The sequence below is a fragment of the Aquarana catesbeiana genome, linkage group LG04, assembly GCF_042186555.1.
Source record: "Aquarana catesbeiana isolate 2022-GZ linkage group LG04, ASM4218655v1, whole genome shotgun sequence".
Classification (NCBI taxonomy): domain Eukaryota; kingdom Metazoa; phylum Chordata; class Amphibia; order Anura; family Ranidae; genus Aquarana; species Aquarana catesbeiana.
In genome coordinates, this window is record NC_133327.1 from 656,802,260 (window position 1) to 656,820,070 (window position 17,811).

The window sequence follows — 17,811 nt, forward strand, 5'->3', positions numbered from 1 at the left end:
CAGTGCAGCCTCGTCGGTGCCCATCAGTGCAGCCTCGTCGGTGCCCATCAGTGTAGCCTCGTCGGTGCCCATCAGTGTAGCCTCGTCAGTGCCCATCAGTGCAGCCTCGTCAGTGCCCAGTGAAGAAGAAAAATTACTTATTTTCAAAATGTTGTAACGGAGAAAAATTGTTTTTTCCTGAATGTTCTGTCTTTTTTTTTTTTTTTTTTGTTTGGCAAAAAATAAAAAACCCAAAATGCCTCCAAAAGAAAGCTCTATCTGTGTGAAAAAAAAATTATATAAAATGTCATATGGGTACAGCGTTGCATGACCGTGCAGTTGTCATTCAAAAGAGCGACAGCGCTGAAAACTGGACTGGGCAAGAAGGGGGTGAAAGTGCCCGGTATTCAAATGGCTAACCCACTTCCTATTAGACCATCACAGACACACCCCCTGTATGTGCATCACCACGCTGCTCACAATTCAGGTGCTGCATGTGCGTTTGTGCAGTAACACCACTCTTGTGCTCCAGTGCTGGTTCCCCTTATAATGGATCACTCAACAGGAAATGACCTCTAAATATTAAGAAAGTCAAAATGCACTTCGGGAACACAAGCTCCTCTCTCTCCTTCTAGTTAGATCACTCCTCTCCGATCTCTACACATGGGGATTAATATCATATCAGAGCGAGAAGTATGTCCCCAGCACACCAAGAATCTCCAGGACAGGTACAAAACTTTATTAAGTGATCACACGGTAGTTACAAAAGTGACATTTCGGAGCCTTGCAGGACGCCTTCATCTGACATGTGTTCATCATATGCTTGATGAAGGGGTCATGCGAGGCTCAGAAACATTGCTTTTGTAACTATGATTTGATCGCCTAACAAAGCACCTGTTCTGGAGATTCTTGATGTGCTGGTGATATACTTCTCACTCTGAATGTCTTTGTCTTTGGTTTCCAGCCAGTGGTTACTGCACCAGCCACTTTCAGAAATGTGTGCATTGGGAATATTGTACTTAATTTCACCTCTTCACTTTCACATCAGCCAGTGGCAAAGACCCCCAAATTTGATTCAAATGCCTCTATACCACTCCATGTTATCCCTATGAAAAGCACAGACTGGGAGAAGATTTCATCACTTACTAACGTTTATTTTACAATCAGGCAAAAGAAACAAAACAATATGCAATCACATTGCGCCCTGCCTCTACCTGGAACCCGGGCTGACTAGCCGGAAACTAACTGTAGGGGGAGGGCCGTTCCTCCGCAATGCCTTCAAAGTAGGCATGCATTTCACAGTGAGCAGAAATTACGTCACAACCAGTAGCCTTTTCCCACGCGTTTCGTCGCAACCAGACATCTTCAGGAGGTGGTCAACATATACATATATATATTTTCTTGAGCAGACATTTATTTATTTCAATTTATGGACTTATGGCGAAATTGCCACACTATATGAATTTAATATTTGTAGCACATGCACAGTGTGGCATGCTTTACATTTAATTCTTTTCCTTACATTCTTTAAGACTTTTTGCACAAGTATATTTATGATCATATTTTTTAAGTTTCATTTATTGCACTTAAGAATGTTTCAGCGTACATACTGTTTTTAAAGTAATTTATACCACATATTATTTGCCACTGCTTATCTTTTCCTTTAGTATTTTTTTTTCGTATTTATTTTTTTTTTGCTTTCTTTTTGTTGTTTTTTTTTTTTTGTTTTTTTATGAAAATAATTTTTATTGCAGTTTTCGAAGTTAACAGTATATAACAGAGCCTATTGGGCATACCTAGGCTCAATTGCATAGCAGAAAACAAAACAAAAAACCAAACAGAAACAAAAGCACAATAAAATCACAATAAAACAACCTAGCTCAAATCACTCTAAGCTATCGAAAAATTGGTACGCTCTAACCGCCCCCGCAGGCTGAAATAATAGGATTCTTATTGGCCACTCTCCCTCTCAAACATCTATTTTTTGCTTTCTCAGTCCCATGGGGGAGATTTCCCTTAACTTCCTCTCCTCAAAAAAAAAATATAAATAAAAATAAAAAAACACGTGCTGGCCTACACTTGGCCCATTGTGTGCTGTGGTGGACACACATGCGGACCGGCGGTGGGGCTGGCCTGAAGTAGCGCTTTTTTCATCATAAACATCTAACAGAATCTTCTGCCAAAATGTAGACGCTCACTCAAAGCTTTCCTCTGCCAATATTTTTCACTTCGACCTACAACATTTTTCATTCCTTGCCATTTTAACTAGTATAGTTTCCTCCACTACTTCAGATTATTTGACAAACATAACAGATAAAAATCATTGAACCTCTTGACTTGTTTACTGTACTCTAAGGAACAAAAGAGGAGACTTCATAGCATTGTATTTTCCTTTTCCACAAACAATATTGGAGAGATCAGGACCCATACAGTGTGGAAAATAATTATTTGGTCTCCTGTATATTTTGCAGGTTTGCCCAATTACAAAGAAATGAAGGGTCTATAATTTTTATCATAGGTGTATTTTAAATCATAGAGATAGAATATCAACCAGAAATCCACAAAAAACACATGATACAAATGATATAGATTGAGTTGCAGTTCAGTGAGTAAAATAAGTATTTGATCCCCAAGCAAAACATGAAGGAAGAAGGAAAAAAAATACTGACTATGACCCTAAGAACACCACCCCTATAGTCAAGCACGGAGGTGGAAACATTATGCTTTGGGGCTGTTTCTCTTCTAAGGCTGCTTTCACACTGGGGTGGGAGGGCCTTGACGGTAAAATGCGCTACTTTTAGTGTCATTTTAGCGGCACTATTCAGCTGCTGCTTTTAATCCCCGCTAGCGGCCGAATAAAGGGTTAAATGCGTCCGTGTAGCGCCGCTGCCGAAGCGCTTTGCAGGCGCTTTGGCAGTGGTGCCAATCCATTTTTATAGTGGGCAGGAGGAGTGTATACAACGCTCCTCCACCGCCGGAAAAATGCTGCTTGCAGGACTTTTTCCAACGTCCTGCAAGTGCAACGCCCCAGTGTGAAAGCACTCTGGCTTTCACACTGGGGATGCAGGGGAGGTATTTTTCAGGCGCTTTACAGGCGCTATTTTTAGCCCAAAAGCGCCTGAAAAATGCCCCAGTGTGAAAGGGGTCTCAAGATACAGACTGACTTTGCTGCATTGAGGGGCCAATGGATGAGGCCATGTATTGTAAAATCTTGGATGAGAACCTTCTTCCTTGATCCAGAACACTGAAGATGGGTTATGGATGGGTCTTCCAGAATTACAATGACCCAAAAATTACCGCCAAGGCAACAAAGGAGTGGCTTAAGAAGAAGCACATTAAGGTCATGGAGTGGCCTAGCCAAGACCTTAATCCCATAAAAAATTTATGGAGGGAGCTGAAACTTTGAGTTGCCAAGAGACAGCCAAGAAACCTTAAGGATTTGGAGATCGTGTGTGGGCTTCCCCGGACTTTCAGCGGACTTTTCCAGTCGCAAATCTGACGGACTTTAGATTTGGAACATGCTTCAAATCTTTACGTCGTAACTCCGCCGGACCCAGAAATCCGCTCGTCTGTATGCTAGTCCGACGGACAAAAGCCACGCTAGGGCAGCTATTGGCTACTGGCTATCAACTTCCTTATTTTAGTCCGGTGTACGTCATCACGTACGAATCTGTCGGACTTTGGTGTGATCGTATGTAGGGATGTCCAGCCGTTAGAAAGTCTGCCGCAAGTCCGCCAAAAGTCCGTTGTTTGTTTGTGGGACGGGCTGTCGGACTTTTGTAGCCGGAAAGTCTGACCGTGTGTACGCCCCATTAGTTTTGGGAGAGTCAGTCCCACCAAGCTGCAATATAGGCAAGATTGGCAAGAAACGTCTGATCTCTGTGGTTGCCAACAAGGGTTTCTCCACCAATTACCAAGTCATGTTTTGCTTGGGGATCAAATGCTCATTTTACTCACTGAACTGCAATATTTGTATCATGTCTTTTTCTGGATTTTTGGTTGATATTCTGTCGCTATCATTTAAAATACACCTATGATAAAAATTATGGACACTTCGTTTTTTGGAAGGGGGCAAACTTACAAAATCTGCAGGGGATCAAGTAATTATTTTTCCCACTGTATGTGAGGGTCAGCTGCAACCGACCTGACACCAGATTTGGATCATCTGTGTCTTGGCAGCGGGTTTTTAGGACGGCCATAAATGAATATTTGTAATGTAGATTTTATCAGGCATTTCTTGCAATGATTAGACTGCTTAGTGCCCTTTAAGATCTATGTACCTGCCTAGGGGTGCGTTTTCTTTCTTTTTTTTGTTTTTGTAGCATTCGATAAGTGTGTTGTCATGCATCAACGTGCGTTTCCTTTGTGCATTGACATGCATTATTGCCAAGTATTTTTTTTTTTTTTATAGTCATGTGACTGGCACAACACCAATCAGGACTGGCCAGACACAGACTCTCACTGTAGCGACAGAGTAATAGAAGCCCCTTCAAAAGGATCTTTCTCTGAAGATGCCAAAAAACAGAAAAAGATCATGTGACCACACAACCATACTTTGAGGATTAAAAAAAAAATCCAGTGCCATGATTATATGATTTACGTGAATGAATTATGGCCATTAACACTTCTCTGTTTAGCATCACTTTAATTCAAAATTCATATTATACTTACCTGCTTTGTGCAACGATAATGCACAGAAAGGTCACTTTCTTCCTCCTCTCTTCAGAGATAACATAATACAAATTAAGATGCACAGAAATCGCACACCATATACGCAATAGTAAACTGCACAAAACTTTGGGCTAACATAAAAGACACAAAGTAATGCACAGAGAGTAAACATGACAAGCTTCTATATTTGTCGGATTATGATGGGTTTTTCTATATCCTGACTCGGCAGGTTCAACGATCCATGACACAAAGTCATAAAGGAGAAGCTAGGTATGTGAAAAGTCATGGCTCCAGCGATACGCAGGGCAGACAGCTCCTATGCATGTTGTAAAGCACTAAAACTGGTCACGGTAGCAGAAGGATTGAGCAATAATGCATTTTCTTCCTCATTATGCACTGCTGACCCTGTGATATCACTGCAGCTCGCCAGCAGAAGTTAAGTAAACAGCGTGTCTTTTCCCATGAAGACTTTTAAAGGGAAACAACGTTTTTTAGTGGCTCCTTTTAGAAACTCTTTAAAAAAAAAAAAAAAAAAAAACAACTAATATCCGTAGATGCCTCACCCTCTACCTATACATTTTATTTTACATACTGTATGTAATTCTTTATCACAAGCATTCTGGGTAAGGATATTTTACACATAGTTACATAGGTCAAGCTTGGAACTATGTAAATACCAATGGCTGTGGGATCCGTCTAGAACAGCCTTACACAACCTTTTACCTCCAGAAGAACCCCTCATATCATTTTCAGGCTGCCCTGCTGCATTTCTTGTTTCTGTTGGAAAATTTTGTAAATAAGTAGATTTTCCCCTTCGCTGATAAGGCGGCACTGATAGGCGGTAGGGATGACCATAGCTCCCTACTGTCCCTGATTTGGAGGGACTGTCCCTGATTTGGAACAATGTCCCTCTGTCCCTCATTCCTCCTCATTTTGGTCTGATCTATATAGTTGTATAAAATGCACTTTTTATCTTTCAAAAAGTGTTTCCCAGTGCTAAACCTTTCATCCAAATTCTAAATTGCTGCATTTGTACATTTTAAAAGCCAATATAAAGGAATAGTAGTATTAAAAAAAAAGCACTTGTGGATTTCATTAACCTTTTTTTTTGGTTAATTCTCCTTTAAGGGGGTGTGGCAGGGGGCGTGTTCTAGGCCTACATACATTTGGTAGTAGGTGTCCCTCATTCCCATCTCAAAATGTTGGGAGGTATGGATGAGCACTGACTGGCATCACAGCTGGGCACTGCTGGGGCTGCACTGATGATCAGTGCCCTAATTATCTGTGCAGATCTCTCCTGTGAGGGGAGGTCGCTGATCGGCTCTTCTCTTCTCACACGCTGCCAGTGTGAGGAAAGGAAAGCCGGTAACCGTCATTTCCTTGTTTACGTGTGATCAGCTGTGATTGGACACAGCTGATCGCATGGGCAGCGCTGTATCCTGGCCTAGGCTGACAAGGCCCAGGCCTAGGGCAGCACTTTGCAGGGGGGGGGGGGGGGGCAGCACGGAAAGAGTCCCCATCGGCTTGTGGTACACTGTTAGTGTAGCGCCAGTCTTATGGGGCGGACTGGGCTGAGAGGCAAATTAGTCTAGCTCCCCCATAAAACTGCCGCACTGCTTCCGATATGCAGGCAGCCGGCATTCCACAACTGTGAGGGGGCGCTGCTTCTAATTTTGACTGTACTATCATCCTGGACCACAAACCTTCCTCACTGTGCTCTGTTTTCTGCTGCACCATTGACATGGTTATATCTTCTTAGTCCTCTCCATAAAATTATCAGAAATTTGTGCCTAAAGTAGAACTATAGGGAACACTTTTTTTTTCATTTTGGATAGAATAAAGGGAGGGTTATAGCCCCTGTCAGTTTATTTTTTACCATCCCTGTCCCATTGCGGAGATTTCCTTTCACTTCCTGCCCCATAGCCAAACAGGAAGTGAGAGGAAATCTATGCAAATTAAGGGAATCCATCCCCCCCCCGGCCCTCAGAACTAGTTTCCCCTCTTGAAAATTGCAAAGCGGGTCTTAAACAGCAAGGGGTGTGGCCTTGACAGGAAGGGGTGGGTCATATTTAAATTAAGGGGTGCACGAGTTTAGTCAGGCCTAGGGCAGCACAAAACCTAAATACACTACTGCACATGGGTAAAGAGCCTACGTCATAGACTCTTTACAGGAAGCGGGGATGCGCAATGTCCCAGGGATATGATGTCATCCCAGAATGAGAGAACCACCCTTCCACCGTCGTTAAACAATACGGTGGGCAGGAGGTTGTTAAAGTAGAACTATAGGCAAAGCTTTTTTTTTTTTCATTTTGGACAGATAGAGGCTACTTTCACACTGAGGCACTTTACAGGCATTTTAGCGCTACAAATAGCGCCTGCAAAGAGCCTCTCCTGTCACTCCAGTGTGAAACCCCGAGTGTTTTCACACTGGAGCGGCGCGCTTGCGGGTCGTTAAAAAAAAAAAAGCTCTGCAAGCTGCATCTTTGGGGCGCTCTAGCAGCAGTGTGTACACCGCTCCTAAAGCGCCCCTTTGCGAATGCTATTAACCCCTTCATCAGCCGCTAGCGGGAGTTAAAAGTGCCCCGCTAGTGGCCGAAAAGCGCCACTAAAACGACAGTTAAGCACCGCTAAAAAAATCGGTGCTTTACCACCGACGCCCCAGTGTGAAAGTGCCCCAAGGGAGGGTACTAACCCTTTTCAGATTTTTATTTATTTATTTATTTTGTCATCTGTGTCCCATTGGGGAAATTTTACCTTCACTTCCTGTCCCATAACCAAAATAGGAAGTGAGAGGAAATCTCTGCAAATTAAGGGAATTCCTTGGGGGGGGGGCAGGTCACCAGAACTAGTGTCCCCATTTGAAGATTTCCCCTCTATTACTTTTCTGGGGACAACCCAAAATTTGGGATTTTCTTTTAATTTCAATTTCAATGATAAACAAGACGAATAGAGAGGAGGAATCTCCATAATGAGAGACACAGACCGCAATAAAAAAAAAAAAACAACTTGTTGTTCTAATCCCTCCCCACTCTATCCAAAACTAAAAACTGTTTTTGCCTTTAGTTCTCCTTTAAAGGGACACAGGACTTATTTTGATACCATTGGGTTATACTGCCACCTACAGGACGATTTGGTCCCTTGAGTCCTGTTTCCCTTAATAAACGACAAAAAAAAGGATTTTACGGTATGTACAAACATCCTGTTTTTTTAAATGAATTTAGGAATTTTTATATTCTCTATTTTCAATTTCCTATTACTTGGACAGGACATAAAGCGCCAAGCAAACGTTACAATCTGATTGTAGAACTTCCAACGGATATGTAGTACAAGGGCCTGCCCTATTGTATGAAGAATAAATGGTTTAAGTAGGTCCTTAAAATATATAGTTTTTTTTGTAGATTCAAAGTTGACCATACAGAGATTGCATTGTTATGTTGTAACCGGTGTGTGTTGAGCCTTGGAGCCCAGGCAGACTGAAAAAGAGGAAAAAAAAAAAAAAACATCAAACGATTATTAAGTGTACATTTGATTGCAGCTAATGTAAGCAGCTAAATTTACATTGATATCAGCCTCTTCCAATCCTCTGTACAGCAGAGCTCAAACTAGGAGAAGGAAAAGTAGCAGCACAAGGACCCCATCAGTTGTGCTGCAGTGATCGTAGGCTAACAGTGAGAATGCTGATAGGAGGAGAGAGCAGAATGGCAGAGAGAGGAGCTCATCAGTTTGCTGCTTCTCCTTTCACTGACCAGTCGCAGGCTGGGGGAGGGACTGAATCTGTACGTTTTAGTTAACTGCAGCAGAGAAAACTCAGCTCTAATGACCTTCCAGACAGAGCTGTGCTATACTTGCTCCTATCTGCACAGCAGACCAAAATATAAAACCTTTGAGGGGACAGAAGGTTGCAGTAAAAAGTAAAGTATCGAACATAACTGAGAAAATTGGGAAAAGAGGATTTCCCTGAAAAAAAAGATGGAAATTCCCTGTTTGTATTTCCCTCCTGAGCAGCCAAACTTTATGGGACAGGTAACTGCAATTACAGGGCATGTGTACAGTGCCATCTGCTGGTGATATCTGGTATTTCCCCACAAACTATAAGCTACAGTAGGTCTTTACGGATAACCATTGACTCCTGGTCAAGCGCCACCATGTATTGTAAGCAAAAGTGTGAACCAGGTTTTAAAGGGGCTGTGAGAGCTGGGGAACCTTTGCTGTAATACATTGAGGTTTTTTAATCCAAAAAAAGGATTTCTTTTGTGGAATAACAGGAAAACATATACATAAAGCTTTTTGAGTAATTACACAGAGCTTCGTGTATACAAGAAGGAATTAAAGGGAAAGGTCTGTATTGTCTTAACTGACCAGCCAGAGTCTCGCTTTTTACTGCATGCAAGGAAGAAGCGTTTAGGGACTATTCACACATGTCTGGATGCGCTAAAATGCAATGTAATGGTTGCCCATAATGCCCATATTTATGGTTGCCCATAATAAAAATTTGAGTTTGTTTCCAGCTCAGCATGTTTTTAAAAAAAAGCAACATGTCCATTTTTGTCCAAACTTTAGTCATTGGGAGGCCCATAGAAGTCAATGGCAATGCAATATGTGTTTCTTTTTTACTCAAGATGGTAGGGTCTTCAGGACCCCCCGGAAGTCTAGGGGTCTCCAAACTTTCTAAACAAACATTAAGTTTATTATCCTTCAGACTTTAGAGGGGCCGGATTATGGCCGGTAGGAATGGAAAATGTCCTGGTGTCAGTAACAATGCCCCATCATTGGTGTCCTTGAAAGGAATAGTGCCCCTTTGTTGGTGTCAGTCGGAGGATCAGTGTTCCATCGTTGGTGTCAGTGGAAGGAATAGTGCCCGTCATTGGTATCAGGGAGAGGAATAGTGCCCCATCATTGGTGTCAGTGGGAGTAATAGTGTCCCATCTTTGGTATCAGTGGGAAAATAGTGCCCCATTATTGGTATCAGTGGGAGGAATAGTGCCCCATCATTAGTGACCATGAGAGGAGTAATGCCCCATTATTAGTGGCCCGTTATTGGTGTCAGTAGGAGGAGGAGTTCCCCGTTATTGGTGTCAGTGGAAGGAATAGTATGCCGTTATTGGTGTCAGTGGAAGGAATAGTATGCCGTTATTGGTGTCAGTGAGAGGACTAGTACCCCATTATTGGTGTCAATGGGAGGAATAGTGTGCCGGCATTGGTGTCAGTGGGAGGAATCGTACCCCATCATTGGTGTCAGTGGCAGGAATTATGCCCCATTCTTAATGTCAGTGGGGAGATTAGCGCCCCAAGCAAGCAAAGGGTGGCAGTTTGGAGACCATTGTTCTTAGGGGGAGAATGTGTGGACACTACGTTCTTTCCTCCCCTGTCTCTCTTCAGGAGAGCCCACCAACCAGTACCTCGTTGGTTGGCTTTGGCTGAACATGAGGACAGGGGTCCACCGGCCTTTTGGCTAGGTGGACCTGGGTGTGCCTTACCCCATCAGGAATCTTTTGCCCGGGGGTCAGGAAAGGATCCTTTTTCTTCAGGAGGGGACTATATGGCACACCCTAAGTGCACTTATTTGTGTGTGTTCACATGCACTTTTTTTTTCCTCTCTTTTTAGTGTTTCGTTTTTGCGCACCACACAGCAGGCTTGGAGAAAAACAAATAGAAGTCAATGGCATTTGGTATCATGCATTTAGATGCATTGGCAACCGGTATTAAAAGAAAACCTTGATCAATGGCTGCTAACTCTATCCACTCTGAACACCAATTTTAAAACCCAATAAAAACACACTTGCCTAACACTACAAGAAAATGCTTTTACCCACACCCATAGATTTGAATAGGCCCTATAAATTTGAGCAGAAAATGCCTTTTTTTATTATATATACGAGTTAGAGATTGCTTTGTGATAGTCATTTATGGTTATTTTTTACATAATCAGCCATGCAAGGACACATGACAGGCTCATATAATAGATATTTGTAATCATCAAAGCATCAGAGGATGTAGGTCATGGCACGGTCCAATTAGAGATCATTTCAGGCCTCAAATCCAATAAAAAAAATAGCATCACAAGATTGATGAATGGAAAGTGAGGCTTCCACTTGAGTTTCTTATTCTCGGTCTTCAGCGCCCTCTACAGAAAGAACAGAATAGTACAGGAATGGCTACAGAATATTGGGTGGCTTTAAGGATGTTTCTGATTGTATGTAAAAAGGAAAAAAACCTATCTAGACTCTACCAGCCTATGTCTGTTAGCACAACATAATCTATATTTCATTTTTTTTAAATCATTTTTTTTTAAGTTTTAGACCACAAATGGCAGGCTTCTTTAAAAAGCTTCATTAAAAAAAAAAAAGTTTTGCCCAAAAAGTAGAAAACAGGTTCCATATTTTACTGTATTGCCCTGGTACCGATACCCCTCCAGTCATGTCCTGTGTATACCTATGCAAGATAGTAGGACATTGGTTCTCTTGACCACATTTGCTTATTCCATCTTATACATTGTATAACACAATTGAAAATGTACTGGAAAGAAATAGTTTTGCCAAGATTTATAAAATAGGCACATTACAAGATACAAAGTACATGGAAAGCAATGTGCTATGAAGTTGACTGATGTATGTTGTATGAAACAAGTATGAAAATATGAACCAACGAGCTATTTAAAGAGTGAAAGTCACATAAAAAAATGACCATTATATGTAGCAATAAATATACTTGCCGCAAAATACATTGTCGTTCCCCTTTAACAGTAGCGAGCACACATATTTGGAAAGTTGGCAAAGCTGCGTGGAGTGTACATCCTGACACTGAAGATTAATGAAAGCTTGTTTGTTGGATTTATTTTTAGCTTAAAAGACATTTAAGTCTAAGTGTTGCGTAGAATAGAGAGACTTAAACTGCTCCCGTATACTGTTGTTAGAATTCTAATTTGGGAATTTGCATTCCATGTTTTTTTATTTTTATTTCTAGAGGGCCTTATATATCAAACTTCCTGACATAAACTGCTGTTGCTAGGAAAGATACACAGTAGATGGAGATGTATTTGTCTTAGCACAGTTAGATTAAATCCACCATTAAATCTTTCCTGTTCTCCGAGACCTCTGTAAAGAATGTTCCCCAAACATCGGCATAGATGGATGAACGTTTTTAGAGGGGGGGGGGGGGCTTGGGGGGAATATATTGGCATTGTATGTAATGGCTAGTGATTTGTATTCTGTACAATTTTTATCTGTATTATAATAACAAGATAGAATAATAGGGAAACAGAAAACAACGAGTAATAATACCACTAGGAAGCTTGGCTTGGCACCTAGTAAGGTATGTACAGATATGATTTTGTTTGTAAATAATGTTACACTTCAAAAGTAACAAAGAAACAAACAGATAAAAGAGATAGATAGATAGATAGATAGATAGATAGATAGATAGATAGATAGATAGATAGATAGATAGATAGATAGATAGATAGATAGATAGATAGATAGATAGATAGATAAGAATAAAATAGGACAGATAAATAGAGATAGAGGGATTAAAATAGATAGGTAGGTTTGTAGATAGAGCAAGATAACAAGAAATAGAGAGAGAAAGAGATAATAGAATAAACTAGATATAAATAGATAGAATATAGATGGATAAAGAGAGAGAGAAAGAGAGATAACAGAATAATGTCAATTGCATAGATAGATACAGTGGATATAAAAAGTCTACACACCCCTGGTAAAATGTCAGGTTTCTGTGATGTAAAAAAATGAGACAGATTTTATAAGAGAAATCATTTAAAAACTTTTCCCACCTTTAATGTGATCTATAAACTGCACAACTCAGCTGAACAACAAACTGAAATATTTTAGGTGGAGGGAAGTAAAAATAAAAAACTAAAATAATGTGGTTGCATAAGTGTGCACACCCTTACACTAATAATTTGTTGAAGCACCTTTTGATTTTATTACAGCACTCAGTCTTTTTGGGTACGAGTCTATCTGCGTTGCACATCTTGACTTGGCAATATTTGCCCACTCTTCTTTGCAAAAACACTCCAAATCTGTCAGATTGTGAGGGCATCTCCTGTCCTCTTCAGATCACCCCACAGATTTTCAATGGGGTTCCAGGTCTGGGCTCTGGCTGGGCCATTCCAAAATGTTAATCTTCTTCTGGTGAAGCCATTCCTTTGTTGATTTGGATGTATGCTTTGGGTCGTTGTGATGCTGAAAGATGAAGTTCCTCTTCATGTTCAGTTTTCTAGCAGAAGCCTGAAGGTTTTGTGCCAATATTGACTGGTATTTGGAACTGTTCATAATTCCCTCTACTTTGATTAAGGCCCTTGTTCCAGCTGAAGAAAAACAGCCTAAAAGCATGATGCTGTGCCACCTCCATGCTTCACGGTGGGTATAGTATTCTTTTGGTGATGTGCAGTGCTGTTTTTGCTCCAAACATATCTTTTGGAACTGTGGCCAAAAAGTTCAACCTTGGCTTCATCAGACCATAACACATTTTTCCACATGCTTTTGGGAGACTTCAGATGTGTTTTTGCAAAATTTAGCCGGGCTTGGATGTTTTTCTTCGTAAGAAAAGGCTTCCATCTTGCCACTCTACCCCACAGCCCAGACATATAAAGAATACGGGAGATTGTTTTCCATGTACCACTTAGCCAGTACTTGCCAGATATTCCTGCAGCTCCTTTAATGTTGCTGTAGGCCTCTTGGCAGCCTCCCTGACCAGGTTTCTTCTCGTCTTTTCATCAATTTTAGAGGGACGTCCCGTTCTTGGTAATGTCACTGTTGTACCCTAATTTCTCTATTTGATGATGACTGTCTTCACTGTGTTCCATTGTATATCTAATGCCTTGGAAATTCTTTTGTACTCTTCTCCTGACTGATACCTTAACAATGAGATCCCTCTGATGCTTTGGAAGCTCTCTGCGAACAATGGCTTTTGCTGTAAGATGTGACTAAGAAAATGTCAGGAAAGACCTACTAGAACAGCGGAACTTTATTTGGGGTTAATCAGAGGCACTTTAAATGATGATAGGTGTGTACTGACTCCTATTTCACATGAGTTTGAATGTGATTACTTAATTCTGAACACAGCTACATCCACAGTTATAAGAGGGTGTGCACACTTATGCAACCACATTATTTTATTTTTAGTTTCTTCCACTAAAAGGTTTGTTTTTCAATTAAGTTGTACAGTTTATAGGTCACGCTAAAGGTGGAAAAAGTTCTGAAATTATTTATTTTTGTCTCATTTTTTTACATCACAGAAACCTGACATTTTAACAGGGGTGTGTAGACTTCTTATATCCACTGTAGATGATGAGATATAGATGACGAGAGATGGATAGATAGAGATGGAGAGATGGATAGATAGAGAAGGAGAGATAGATAGATAGATAGATAGAATAGAATAAAGTAGTGACAGATAAGTTTGCATAATAACTCACCCAGTTAAAGTGTACATTTGTTTAGTGCTTTAGGGGCAAAAAAATGTTATTAGGCCACTTCCCAAGCTGGACGAATGTTCTTAACTAATTTAAAAATGCCACATTTGGCCCTCACTCTGGATGAAGGAGCACAGAGACACCTTTGGACAACAGCATTATTAATCTGGTGGGAAGGGAGTGTTAGGTGGACTAGCAGATTTGGATACACTAACTAACTGAAGCCAAACTCCAGCTAACAGTTTATAATCATTTACACTAAACAGTTTTTTTTTTTCCTGTTAGGATAACGTTTTTTCATAGATAAATAAAAGCTGATCATTGTAAGCAGCTTTGTCTGTGTTAAAAGGTTTATATCATCCCTCTAACTGCTAAATCTTCAGGAAAGCTTGTTTATTTGAAAGATAACAGACTTGGTGGGCTGATCACCAGATGAAAAAAAAATCTGAAACAGAAAACTAATGCAGCCCCCACATGTAAGAATTAATAAGCTGCAGTATTATAAATGTTAGCTTTTGAGTTTAATACCGATTTTAAAAACACCACATTTGGCCACTAGATAGCGTTAAGTATCAAAGGATTTTTCTACAATCCTTAGCGCCATCTAGTGGTCAAATGCAGTATTTTTTGTTTTAAAAGGAAAAACATTTGACCAGCACAGGAAATGGCCTAACAACATTTGTTTTTTAGACCCATTTGCACAGAACGAATGTACATGTACTTCACTGGGTGAATTGCTATGCAGTTTTTTTTTTAATATACATTCACTCGTAAGTTAGCATGCTCTGTGTTATCCTGTGCTGCCCATAGTGTTTGTTCAATACAGCACAGCCCTGCTCTTTGTGTTATGGGAAGCAGGATGCAGAAGTTGAGGTTGTGGGTCGCAGCAATGACCCCAGCTGGCTAACTGTCATCTTTTTCTGGAAACTGTACATGTCCTTGAAGTTTGGTAACAGCAATTAATGAAAAGCACAGCGGGAGGGGAAAAGGTCACATTCATAAGCAGCTCTGGGTAAGTAGTGGATTTGGTAGGAGGCAGAGTCCAACCACGGGCTGCAAACATTCACATGGAGCTGAAATCTGTCCTCTGCCCACGTCTCGTCTTTTACAGCAGAATTGAGCAATATCACATGGTGGGGGGGATTTAATAGAACCGGAGCACTCAGAATCTGGTGCAGCTGTGCATAGTAACCAATCAGCTTCTAACTTAAGCTTGTTCTATTAGGGTCGGTTCACACATGGGCAACACGACTTTAGCGCGACTTTGTACCGCGACTTCAACGCGGCTTCAGCGCGGCTTCAGCGCGACTTCAGCGCGACTTCAGCGCGACTTCAGCGCGACTTCAGCGCGACTTTAGCGCGACTTCAGCGCGACTTCGGCAAATTACGAGGCGACTTGAAGTCGCCTCCATGACAGGCGACTTTGCCTGTGGCCAATCACCTCTCTGGGAGGGAGGGGGGGAGGGAGGGGTTTTCTCTGCAAAGTCGCTTGACTTTACAGAGAGATCCGACTTGCAGGCGACTTACATTGAGTTGAATGGGTACAAGTCGCCTACAAGTCGGATAGAAGTAGTACAGGAACCTTTTCTGAAGTCGGAGCGACTTCAGTAGTGTCAATTAAGACGCTCCCATTGCCTACCATGTTAATCTAAATACAAAGCGACTTGGGGCGACTTGAGGGCGTACAAGTCGGATCCCAAGTCGCCCCAGTGTGAACCGACCCTTAAGCTTTGACAATAAAACCTGGAAGCTTAATGGTTACTATGCACAGCTGCACCAGATTTTGCGTGCACTAGGTTTAGCAAATCTCCCCCTTAGTTTAGCAAATAGTTTTGTTTATACATTCGGTCTGATAAGTATGATTAGAACCTACTGTTCTTCATTTAGAGGGCAAACTGGTCTGTTCCTCTTTTAGAAGCTCTGGGCGCTATTTCTCCTTTTTACTCTGCTGTAAAGATATGCAATAGTTAGGGCCCTTTCACACTGCTCTGTAGCAAAATCGCAGTAAAACGGCATATGCGTTTTTACTGTGACTTTGCTGTGTAACAGATGCGTTTCCTGTGTGTTTTTGGGTTGCCTGCACCTGTAAAAAATGAACATGTGACTCAAAAATGCACCAAAAACACAAATCACGGTGTGTTTGGACTGCAATTTTACGGCGATTTCCGTTTTGTTTTTTAACAGGAAGCTGTGTTTTTCAAACCCGCACCAAAGATGCAGCATGCAAGACTTTTCAAAATGCACTGCACCTGTAAGGCAGGGGTGTAAAGAGTCCTATAGGATTTAAGGCCTGGTTCACACCTATGCATTTTTAGTGCTTTTTGCATTTTGCAGATTTGCACTACAGAACGTGACCCATAGGAAACCATGTTAGACCCCTTTCACACTGAGGCGTTTTCAGGCGCTAAAGGGATAAAAATAGCGCCTGAAAATGCCTCCCCTGCCACCCCAATGTGAAAGCCTGAGTGCTTTCACAATGGGGCGCTGCGCTGGCAGGACGAAAAAAAAAATTTGGGGGGGGGGCGGTAGAGGAGCGGTGTATACACTGCTCCTCCACCACCCCTGCCATTGAAATAATTGCGCACCGCTGCCGAAGCACCTGCAAAGCGATTCGGCAGCGGCGCTACACGGGCGCCTTTAGCCCTTTCTTCGGCTGCTAGCAGGGGTTAAAAGCTCCCCGCTAGCGGCCGAATAGCCGCTAAAATGACTGTAAAGCACCACCAAAACTAGCGGCGCTTTACTGCTAACGCTGCCCATCTGAACGCAGATACTGTGCATGTAGGGTTGTCATTAAAGCCACTGCTCCTGAATCTACCTCTGTGGGCAACTACGGGACAGACGCAGAAAACCGCGGCTCAGCACGCAGGACGGAGGTCAATGCCCTTCCGAATGAGCCCTTAAAGAGGAAGTAAACTCTGGGGTTTTTTTTTTTGACTACAAGGCATTCTCTGGTTGGATGAGGTTGAGGGGGTGATGTACATGGGTATATAGGCCTTCACTTGCATATATACGTGTATGCGTGCAAAGGTACAACCCTGACTATACGCATCCAGAGGTGTATGGCCATATGAATGTATGGGTGTATATCTGTATGCAGCCATTAGTTTCTATGGGTGGCAGCATGCAGCACTTGTGGCTCCCGGGAAGGGTATTACTCCTGGATTTTATGTTATGCAGCCCTAGGTGCCCATGTGCATGAGGTCTGATTAGTATGTTTAACAGAACAAAAATAAGCAAGTCAGTTCATAGTTGTTTTACATACAGTTTAAGGGTGCACCCCATCATTAATGTTGCTTTTCTATCTTGCAGTTTGTCCAGAAGGGGACCTCGACACAGACTCCGAAAAACAGATTGACAGTTTGTATCTTAAAGCTCTGGAGGGCTTCGTAACCGTTATCACTCAGGATGGTGACATGATCTTCATCTCTGAGAACATCAACAAGCACATGGGTTTAACACAGGTGAGCAGCCAGCTGCCATTTATGGAGGTTTTAGAGTTCTTAAAGTTGAACTTCACCCAAACGTTGAAGTTCCACTCTTCCTCCATCTCCCCCTCTCCTCCTTTACATTTGACACATTATTAATTTTTTTTGGGGGGGGGGGGGAGCAGGTACCTGATCTTGACAGGTGCCCACTCCTTAACTTCTGGTCAGATCACTGCACCGACCTCAACAGATGTTCGCCCTTCCCCCGCAGCCTTCTGGGACACATTACAGGTCCCAGAAAAC

General features: G+C 41.9%; 1 protein-coding gene across 2 annotated transcripts in view; it reads left to right on the forward strand.

The window, feature by feature from the left end:
• Positions 1 to 17,811, forward strand: part of EPAS1 (endothelial PAS domain protein 1) — a 510,313-nt gene that overhangs the window by 435,089 nt on the left and 57,413 nt on the right. For both annotated transcript variants that reach the window (XM_073628490.1, XM_073628489.1), the window contains exon 3: positions 17,393 to 17,544. In XM_073628490.1, the coding sequence (XP_073484591.1) occupies positions 17,393 to 17,544 (152 nt within the window). The remainder of the gene's footprint in view (positions 1 to 17,392; positions 17,545 to 17,811) is intronic.